Source organism: Mirounga angustirostris, unplaced genomic scaffold (assembly GCF_029215605.1).
Source record: "Mirounga angustirostris isolate CCGP_5_RB_7025 unplaced genomic scaffold, mMirAng1.0.hap1 SCAF_2, whole genome shotgun sequence".
NCBI classification, from domain to species: Eukaryota; Metazoa; Chordata; class Mammalia; order Carnivora; family Phocidae; genus Mirounga; species Mirounga angustirostris.
Window position 1 is genome coordinate 88,639,524 of NW_026991710.1, and position 11,186 is coordinate 88,650,709.

Below are 11,186 nucleotides of genomic sequence, written 5' to 3' on the forward strand. Positions count from 1 at the left end.
AGGAGTCAGACAGGAATGGAATGATCTGACTAAAGAAATGTCAGTCACATAAACCAAAAATGGTTCTGCTTAAAGAACTAAAAGGATTAGTTAAAAACAGATACAACAACAAAACAAGACTCAAAAACTGGAAATTTTTCTCAGTTGATATTATGAAAGAATACATGTGAGGCTACACATTCAAGTCCAGATGAACCCATTTGTGAAGTCCTATCTCTGTCCTGTTAAATCACAGAAGTCTTTGACTGCAAGAGAGACTGGAGCAAAATACTGGGGTTGATGAGAGCAAGTTCAGGACCTGTATGGGGGCAGGGAGAGGGGTACTTCAAAGAGTAAGATTTTCTGCAGGTTGGCTCAATGGTCTTGTTTTCATGAAACTGGGTTATTCTCATGTTTTTATGAATGAACATGAAATTTCTAGAGTCATTTCAAAAAAAAACATAGCTGATTAAGGATCATACTTTGGCCACACAAGTCATGCAAGTAGAGTATTAGCTCCTGAAGGGTCATATGTAGGTAGTACGGCTCCCCTGGACACGTGAATAAGCAAACCGTTTGATCATGAGACATCTAAGATATATGAAGTTGGGGGAGGAGGGGTGGCAACAGCTTCCAATTATTCTTTTTTTTTTTTAAAGATTTTATTTATTTATTTGAGAGAGAGAATGAGAGAGAGCACATGAGAGGGGGGAGGGTCAGAGGGAGAAGCAGACTCCCCGCTGAGCAGGGAGCCCGATGCGGGACTCGATCCAGGGACTCCGGATCATGACCTGAGCCGAAGGCAGTCGCTTAACCAACTGAGCCACCCAGGCGCCCTCCAATTATTCTGACTGAGATCCTTCCCAACTTTATAGCAGCACAATTAAAAATAAATCAAACAGAAGAGTCTGAGGTCCCTGAGGAATTTCCCCACACATTCTCCTGATATCCACATTCAAATCTGAGCTAAAACGTATCTTCTAAAATTTAGCTTCTCCTGCACTTAGGGTAAAGAGGAAAATTTACTATACTTAGCTTCAGGAAGTATGCAACTTGGATTAGAAAATTTAAAATAATTTATCACTAAGTCAAATTAAGTACCTTCTCATAGTAAGGTGAACACACACCATCTTAAAAATCTTGCTCAAAATATAAGCCATAGTCTCCCTCTACTCTTGAATTATTATTTCTGTATTTTCAAAGCTATGCAGCAATGTGATGTACAGTGGTATAAAAATAAGCTTACTGATAAGCGTAAGCACACTTAGTTCCTAATTCGGGATGTGGCGATGACAAAAATCAAATTTAAGCTGTAAGCAAATACAAACACGGGGGTAAGTTAAGACGAAGTTATAACAGGTATAATTCTGTTCATCACAAATCCAAATGATGATTCCCTTAAGGTAAAAACCATACAGTAGAAATGAGATTCTCAAAATAATGAAAAAAGAGCCCCTGAAACACTTTAACAGCAATGTATACTAAAAATAAGGAAGAAAGGAAAGATGAAATACAAGCGTCTTCCTTTCCCACCTAAAGACGCACCCTCAGAAAGAGCAGAGAAACAAGCACAGTGAAGTCAGCAGCACCGTGCTGACCAGGTGTTCCGCGGTCGCCGTGACCCAGCTGCAACGTCGGCTGTAGCTTCCTGCACCAAGTCTGCTGCTTTGCCCTCCCCGAGCATCTGAAGAGAAATGACATGTTTCTCTTCAGAGGTGTTAAAAACTTGGGTTGCCTAAAGGACAGATGTAAGTTTGACACCTACGATTAATAACCACAGTGTATTAGGCCAGTGGGAACTTTCACTATGTTGAAGCCAGACAAACTCACTGCTCACACGGTACTCAGGCACCCAAGTGCCAGGACCCAGGGGAGACAACAAACCATTTTTTTCTTTTAATACTTTACCATTGGCCTACAGGGATTGCCATAAATAAGATTCACAGAAAGGAAGGCTTGGGAGCAGGCTTTTAATAAATTCTCTAGGGTCCTTGCTCTGAAATATTTAAAAAGCTTCGGCATCTTCTTACTCTCTATGAAAACCACCAACTCAAGCCAAGGTTCACTGTGCTTTAGGAACTGACACCAAATGTGTTATTATTATAGGTGCTTTCTTGTTAGGCCTGATTTATCTGAACTAAGAATTCTTACCTAAAATTCTGTGAGACACTCATTCATAAGATTTCTGGTATAAACACACCTCTAAAAATTCCAGTTCTGAAGGATGTAATTAGCCAATTAAAATTTCCCCTTCAGAAGGAAAAAAGCTGTATTGGCAAAGGTGGTTCGGTTCTCTTGAGTAAGTAATACTGTACTTAGGTCAGAGGTAAAAGCTGTGCAAGCATACGTAAGGCAGTGTTTGTCTAAAGCAGAGCAAAAGCGTACAGAATTGTTAAAATGAGCTACCAACGGAAACATTTCAGTGCCTGCCAATTGGCCCTAGCAGCATATAGCTGAATTTATATGCAGTTACATACCAGTGGAAGATCTCTTTGTGAGGAAGGGAAGGTCAGGGCCCTCCCCCACCCCCAGAGGTTTTTCTAGTTCTCACACCTGCAGGCGGCAGATGCAGTAAACAAGCAGTTGTTTGTAATGCAAATTCAAGTAACGAGGATGCCTCGGGGCTGCTCCCACCTTAAGCTCAAACACAAATGGTCACCCTGCCCCTGACACCCTAGATGAAAACTTATCACTGAGGATGTCAGTTACACAAACACTAAGTCCTGCTAAGGACAGAGTTAAAGAGCAAGAAGTCACAAGCATGGTTAGGGGTGAATAAGAGAGGCTGCCTTCCGGTTAAAGTGTTTTGGGTCGCAGACACATTAAAAACAGCTGTTGGGTATTAAAAACCAAAGACTGCAACTCCGGTCGGACCGTTAAAAAGAAAAATGGACAGAGCCTTGTGGTTAAAAACTGAGAAACTTGTGTAACTGTGCAAACTGCAGAATATCACAAGAAAATATGTCTAAAATAAATACGTCCTAAATAAAATGTAACAGAATAAACCAAAGCAGCAGATAACAGGGTAAGGTAACTGCTTCCTGACCACACCTCTTTCCTCCATTCTACACCCACCAACATTTATTCTGGCCACAAATCTTTCCTAAACAATGAATGACTGTTCAATTCACTGACCTCAAAATTTTAACATATGTACTAACAATAAATACCTTCTATTCTATCAAAACTTCAAAATGATTAGCATGGGGGTCAGAGGGTAAGGGTGGCTGGAGAGACCTAAAGCAGAAAATGCTGATTTAGAGAAGAGATGCTTAATTTTCAAGATGCTTAGGGATAATATATGAATACCAGTAGATTTTTATTACATCGACTTTTAATAAATTATTGTTTTGAAAGGAGAAGTGGCTGAGCTAAGGAATAAATCCCACAAATACTTACTAAGCATTAACTGTGTTTACAGCTTAAAAGTGTTTAAGATCGTTTTAGTGGTTATTTTCTATTGTTACCAAGTCAGAGACTACAATTTAGATTTGTCAGAAAGATTATTTGTTGTTCTCAAGTCTTTAAACAGAAATCTTCAATTATTCCTTATCTAAAACATATTCTCCTCCTCAAAAACAAAAACAAAACAACAAAAAAATAGCCCAACTACAAAAGAAGTATCTGATATGTTTGCATATTTAGTTCAACAAATATAAAAATCTACAAATTTTAAAACTCAGAAGCATTTATTTGGGAGTGGTCCCTAAATATTAAACTGTATTTGCTTTGATTAATCACTTTCTAGGCAGAAGATTCGTATGTACCACACAGATATCTCTATCATTAAATATCTGAAAAGCCTTTTAAAATAAAACGTGAAAACACTATTTCCTATAACAACCATCATAAAATCTCCAAGATCACCATTTTAACTATTATATGAAAATCAGAAATATCTCATTCCCTACTTGAAAGTTCAAATATCTTTTAGAAATTTATGGAAAAATAATTACAGGAACTTCTAAATCACAGTGCCACATCAAGTGGTTATATTCCATGTACCTGTCATTCTAACAACTGAAGACTACAAATAATCACACAAATACTCTTGTTCATAATCGATTCCTCTCTGCTACTTTGGTGCATCTTTTAGATCCCAGATTGTGTTCACTGAGGTATTAACAACAGTACTTTCCCTAGATGTCCATGATTTTATTTATTTATTTATTTTCCACTTAGTGGAAGCACTGGGCTAATAAGGCAAAGACCATAAGTTCCATCTTCACAATCCTGGATTTGTTTCCCTTAAGGGTCAGTCAGATTGAAACCCTAATCCCCAAGACCCTGCATACATACATGTTCTTCACTGGGGGTTAGGTGGTGGAGAAAAAGGCTGAAATAGGGTAAATATATTGATGGATCAGTGAAAATCCATCACTACCACAGGAGGGACGAGTCTCAGGGAGAACTCCATCACCAGCACATTTCACATTCACGTACTACGTAAGTTACCCTTTAGATGTTTTCCTACTATATAAATGACATTTCCACTTCCCAACAAAAGAAAAATATCATCAAATAACATATCTGAAATTCTTCAAAGTGCTAAACATTTGAATGATGCGGTTATGTTGCCATGGCATTTTTAGAACTTTAAAAGTTAACTGAGCCATGAGATAAAAAGGACAATTTTCATTAGGGTTACCTTCAAGTGATATTTTCTCAACAATTGGCAATAAAGTAAAAATAACTCACGCCCACCCCCTCAACTGATTTTTTTAAAAGATCTGAGAGAAAGAGAAAGAGAAAGCAGGGGGGGAGGAGCAGACGGAGAGGGAGAGGGAGAGTCTCAAGCAGATTCCGTGCTAAGCACAGAGCCCGATTAGGGGCTCTGTCTCATGACCCTGAAATCAGGACCTGAGCTGAAACCAACGGTCAGTTGTTTAACTGACTGAGCCATCCAGGTGCCCCCCGTCCCCCAGCAACTGATTTTTAAAAAACATGAGGTAATACAATAAAATAAGACACGGTCTTAAAAGCTGAAGTAAACACTCTAAATGTTCAGCCCCAAATGAGGTAAAGTAGTTCTGATTCTAGATAGCTTGCAGGCAGTGAAAGCTATACAGTACTTAATTAACTGAAAAATTAAATCAATTTTTTCCTCTCACCAGCATAAACAGCACAATACTCATAAAATCATGAATTTGTTGATTTCTTTACTTGATTTCATGATAACTGGCGATCTGTTATTTATTAATCTTAACCAATAAGCCAAAAGCTAAATTCCAAGTGTAAGACATCAAAAGTAGCACCCTTTTAAGGCAGCCATTCTTCACAGCAGGTCTTATTTAGTAATGACTGGTCACATATAATGAAACTATTTCTGATGTGTTTTAAAAAACAACTATTTTGCTAAAATACAAATTAACTTGCACTTCTGAAAATAATTTGCCAACATCAGCGTGTTACTCACTGTTCTTGGGATGGGTGGAGAAAGAGATCCATTTGACATGTATGGGTCATTATTCATATTTGGCATCATTATGTACCCGGAATAACTCGAGTAGGAGGGTCCCTTATTGTAGAGGCCTCCATCTGGATGCTTTCCTGGGAGAATCCAAATAACGATCAATAATGCATTGACTTCCTTTTTATATCAGTGCATTTTTCATCTGAAAATCTAATAGTTCTATGACAAATCAGACCTTACATAAAAGATTTGTTTACAAAATACTGTAACTGAATTATTACGCTCTATTTTAAATTGACAGTATTTATTCTCTTAAATGGCTTAGCAGTGAAACAGATGTTTTAAAAACATGTGGTTCAATTTACTTCCACTACTGACTGGTGTTTTTACAAAAATAAGTGTTATTCATCTAACTTAATTTGTTCTAAAACTAACAAACTGGCCCAAGAAATACAGACACATGAAAGAACACACACAAACCTAAAGCTGTATTATAAACATATTAGGCCATCTAGCTATCCACACACACATATTTACACACCTGAACTTTTGAGCAAACTCAAAAATTCTACCTGTGCTTCTAGATTTCTAGAAAATTTCTAGATTTTCCTGAGGGAAAGAGCTGTATCTAGTATATATGGGCAACTACCAAATTTATGAAAGATTAACTCCAAGAGACTTAATTTTATATACTACCCCATTCTGCCAAAGAAATCTGTGTGTTTAATATATGCCTTTCTTCTCTTTAATCTGTGTAAATACTTTGTAGCTCAGAAGGAAGTCTGATATTATAGTTTTCTTCCCTTCTTTTCCTGGCTGACATTTTGTATGAATACTTTATTCTGGTCAAGCCAATTCTAAGTAAAGGAGAACAGAAAATGCAGACTATTCGACGAGAAAACCCTACAGATTATTTGATTATTTTAAAGTCACATGGAGTTCTAGCTAAATCTAAAAAATATATGCAATTTTTAAAGTTTTGAGCAAGAATTAGAAACGGGGAGAAAGTCTATCATCTTCCATATGCAAAGTTCCTAATTTTAAGAATAAAGTTTTATATTTTTACAAATTAGATTCTGATTTACTGAGTCATATTTAATCTGTGCATTCACTGCCTGCCTTCTCACTACAATAAGAAACAGCAATTTTACAAATGAAAATCCATTTGAAACTATTCTTGTTGGAAAACAAATTGGTGTAGACTGTCACTCTGGAACAATGCAGAAAAAAACACTAAAGGTCTAAGCCAATTAGAACTTGGGCTAAAATAAGGAAAAGAGGAAAACTTATTATAGACATTTCCCCTTCCACACAGAATCTGGAAGCCAACTAAAATCCAAAGGCCCCTAACTCATTCAAAGACAGTTTTTAAATTATGTAAATATACATGAGAAATAGGCAGTAAGTTTCCTGGGTTTTCTTTCCCATTTTGTTAAAATAGTGGGCACAGTCTTACCACACCTGATCCCCGTTTCTTGGACTCAAAAAAAAAAAAAAAAATCACAAATCTACCTATATTCACAAACTGCACATATTAAATGATAAACCTGGGAGAAGTAGAATTAGGGTCTTACCGTCATCAGGATGTTCTCTGGCCTTGTCATGGTAGGACTCCTGAGAGGTTTGTGCTTGTCTGGCCACCTAACAGCAAGAATCCCCATCCCCGAAATAAAGAAAATCAACTTTGAGTTTGTGATTAAGCATGTGTCCACTGGTAATTCAAAGGAGGAGGACTGGGTGCAACTCAGTCTACCTATTTTATCAATCTAGGAGGGGTAAGGCTGGGGTTGGAAACCTGGAAATCTTTTGCTTTTTCAACACATATTTTTGAGTGATTATTATGTACCCAGGACTAGAAAGCATAAACGAGAATAACAAAAATAATAACAGTATAGTAAATTTGGGAAAGCTCCACATGCTGCTCTGACTGCTGATTGCTGCAGAGCATCCCGGCTGCTTGGATACCTAGTATGATAGGAGTTTGAGTTAATGGGGTTCATCATTTTGATAGCGCCTTTAAACCCCTGTTCAGTCAATCGGAGCTGATTAAAGTCGGGCAGAAATATCACTTTACAACTATAAGGACATTTTAAATAAAAAACTAGGAACTCACATTTAGGGGTCTTAAGGCAAGTGTCCCAAGCCAGTCCCAGAAGAAGCCCCCCTCCTTATAACCTACCATGGCTGGCTCAAGCCCAAGCTGAAGCTAACAAAAAAAAAAAAAAAAAAAACAACTATTCTGTGGTTAAAGGGAGGAAAATTTGAGAGTTGGGTTATAAACATCTAAAAGGTAGCCCAGCTAATATCAGTTCTGGTAACCACCATCCACCCAGACTCAACCACGTGCAAATCAGTGGTATTACCCATTCACTATCTTCCCTGGTCTGCCCCATGCCCATTTACCACCTCGGCAAAGATTAACAAAGCCCTAATCCCTGGGTTCTATGCTTCAAGCTGCAAGACCCTTCTTCTCAGAGCAAAAACATAAAACGTGAACTAGGTGGCAAATTTATTTATGGAATAAGAACGGACAAGCAAAATGAGCAGAAAGAAAAAGAGGCTGCTCTACAAATATAAGAGTTTGGCCTCTGAGTGTTTTGGATGTTATTTGGTTCCTTGGACATATGTCCTCCAGGTAACCTCCTCCCCCCAATACATATTCACAAACCTTTTAAGTGGGTTTGGGTGCACCCTAGCCTCCCCCCCCACGCCGGTCCCCCTCAAATTGGCATGTTGTGGTGAAAGATTCGAGGATAACGAACACGCGTGTGTTCTCCTTAGAACCCAGGCCCCCAGCCTTCCAAATGCGTACTCACCCCTGCCATTGGTATAAAGAAGGTAACTCTGAAGTGCTCTTAAACATGTTGTTTAAAACCCAAAATGTCCCCGCCCCCAAAACCACACGCTTTCTTTTTGGGGGCAGAAGGATGCCATTTAAGGGAAAAGGGTATACCCTCCAAGTTTCTTTGGAGGGAAAAAGCGTTGGTGAAATCATTTGAGTGTCAGGACTTTTCTACCGGATTTCCTCCAAAGCGTTTCCCAGTTGTTAAACCAGGGTGGCCAGTGGAAGTGTCGGGTATCAGGGTCCATCCGCGCCCCCCCCCCCCCTTCTGAGAAACTCTCCACCGCCTGAAATAGCCCTTCCGCGCGGTCCTGCTCGCGGCTTTCTCTCGCCTGTACGCACGTGTCTCTATTTACTCTACTAGGGTTACCTGCGCTATCGCCCGCAGCGGGCCGGGAGATCAGATAAAGCGCTTTCCACCCTCCCCTGAGTGGGTGCCCTGGCTTCCGCCACATCTCGACTCCGACTCTCCTTTCTTCTACAAAGATTTAAGGCCTGATTCGGGCCCAAACTTACCCCAAATATAAGCGCTTTTTTACTTTAAGTGGCCGGGACTGGAGAAAACCAGCGTTGCCGGCGGGACCGGAGGGCCCCCCTTCAGGGGGGAGGGGTGGCTCGGCTGGGGGCGCCCACGGCTCCCAGCAGCCGGCCCGGGCGCTGGGACTCCGGCAGCCGCAGAGACCCAGGCGCGCGCCCCCTCGGCTGGCGGGCTCCGCGCAAACCCCGCTCCGCGGCGGTTGGGACCGCCCCGCCCGTCCCCGGCCCACGCCCGCCTCCCCTTCCTCTCAGCCAGCGGCTCTGCTCATCTCTACCTAAGCTTTGGTGGTTTAACGCACTTTTGCAGAGACATCTACCGAGAGAGCTAGCGGGTGCACTCTGTTTTCCGTTCCACGGAAGAACTTCTCAGTGTTGTTCAGACATCCTGGCTTTAACGCGTCGCACCCTCTCAACCCCACTAAAAAGTCCGCAGGCGATACGTTATGGGTTAAGGGCAGCTTCTCCTACCCACAAACCAACAATTTAAGTCATCGAACCTCAGAACTGATCCACTTGGAATACCCTTCCCTGCACTCTCCACCTCCCACCGACACCAACACACACACACACGCACGCACGCACACACACAGGAAGAATGTTGACCAGGGGCCCATCCAACTCCCCCCACCCCCACCCCAGCAAACGAGGGACCTACTCGGGACCGGTCAGGCGAGGCTCCCCGGCGCCTTCCCTCCTCCTCTGCTCTTCCCCGGGACCCACCACGCCTCTCCGACCTCTGGGCAGCGGCCCGCTCACCTCGTGTCCGTTGCTGGCCGGGATGATTTCAGACTCGTTAACCAAGGAGGACTTGATGTCGGCTAAGTCGCCTTCCTCTTCGGGGTGACTGATTTCTGCGAAGATTTTCTCCTTCTGAGGATCGCCCTCATCTTTGAAGGGGATCATCTCGTCGGTGGCGCAGAGTTCCGGGTCTCCCCCGCCGCCGCCGCCGGCCCCGGAGAGTTGGGGCATCCCGACCACTCTATAATCTCCGCTCCGCTGGAGGAGCACCCGAGGCGACAGCAGGAAAGACAGGGGGTCAACGACAGAGGGAGGAGGAAAAGGAGAACTGAAGAATGCGTGAGAGAGAAGAGCAGGCGGAAAGCCGGCCGGCGGCCCCGCGGCCCGAGCAGCTGCGTTGGTGCCCGAGCCCCGGCAGCCGCCCGCGCCTTCCCGCTCCGCGGAGACCGGCGCCGACGCCCGCCCTCGAGGCCGAAGGGCACGGGGCTGCTAAGGCCGCCGCAGCCGGCGCCTCTGGGGGCGTCTGAGCTGCGTGGCGCGTGCTAGGCTAGGCTGCCCCGGCGGCCACCCCACGCCCCCGGCGTCTCCAGGTTCTGCGCGCGGAGGACGCCGGTTCCGGAGGAGGCACGACTCTCCCAAGTGCAGAGGGTCCGTCGGCGCGTTTCTAGGCAAACCTCTCCACCCTAGCTTCCCCGGTGGCCGATTTGGGAGTTTGTTTTCCGAGAAAGGAGGCAAGCTGGGCAAAAAGGCTCCGTTTGCCCCAGCAGAGAAGGTGCAAGGAGAATCAGAAAATAACGAAATGTCCACTTCCTGGAGAGTAAAAAAAAAAAAATTAAAGAGCCACCCGGGTTGAGATGTCCGTTTTAGAGCTTCTTATTTCCTTCCCTTTCGCTTCAGTTTTCCTTCTCCAGGCGCATTTAATCTGCTGGAGGAGGAGGAGGAGAGGTGGGGGAGGAGTAGGAGGGAAGAGAAAGAGAAGAAGTTTGCCAAGAATAAAGTTTGTGCCGGCGAGCGCTGGGAGTCGGCAGTGAAGGGTACGGCGGGGTCTCAGGGAGTCACAGCAGGGGCCTCGGACCCAAATGCTTCTGCGGGGAGCTCGAGCCGACACACACACACAGCCCGACCCCTCTTTGTTCCCGGCTCGAGTTTCTCAGCCTGGCGCTCTTGTTCGCCGCTCTCCACGCCTCCGCCGGGCCGCTCTGTCAAAGCAAAGAGCTGCACCCTTCGGGTTCGCCTGGCCGAGGGGAGGGGGGTGCCCCGAGCTTGGCGGTGTTCGAGGCTCCGGGCGCGTCCCGGCTCCTCCGACCGTGAGTGCTCAGCCCAGGTCCCTCCTCCGCACCCTGCCCCGCAGGTGAGCGGCTGCGCCTCCCCACCGCTTCTCCTCCTCCCGCGCCTCGCTGGCGCTGAAAAGCTACCCACTTGCGTCGCTTCTCCTCCCCCTCCCCTCCCCCGCCTCCAGCTCTCCTTGGCCGCCCGCTGGGGAAGGGGGGGCGGCGAGAAGGAGGTGGTGATTGAGGACTTCTTTTTTCTTTTCCCAGAGCCTGTAGGACGAGTCCTAGTTGTGTGTGTGTGTGTGTGTGTGTGTAGGACGAGTCCTAGTTTTGTGTGTGTGTGTGTAGGACGAGTCCTAGTTTTGTGTGTGTGTGTGTGTGTGTGCGTGTGCGCGCGCGCGCCTAG

The 11,186-nt window shown here is 44.2% G+C and overlaps 1 protein-coding gene across 4 annotated transcripts in view; it reads right to left on the minus strand.

Annotated features, from left to right (window-relative positions):
* Nucleotides 1–10,904, minus strand: part of LEF1 (lymphoid enhancer binding factor 1) — a 120,633-nt gene extending 109,729 nt beyond the window's left edge. For 2 of the 4 annotated variants that reach the window (XM_064584944.1, XM_045880615.3), the window contains exons 1-3: nt 9,528–10,903; nt 6,967–7,033; nt 5,396–5,529 (exon numbers count right to left, since the gene is read on the minus strand). In XM_064584944.1, the coding sequence (XP_064441014.1) occupies nt 5,396–5,529; nt 6,967–7,033; nt 9,528–9,740 (414 nt within the window). In that variant the 5' untranslated portion in view covers nt 9,741–10,903. Of the gene's footprint in view, nt 1–5,395; nt 5,530–6,966; nt 7,034–9,527 lie in introns of all 4 variants that reach the window. The other 2 variants (XM_064584943.1, XM_064584945.1) reach the window with 2 other exon arrangements.
* Nucleotides 10,905–11,186: the final 282 nt, after the last annotated feature.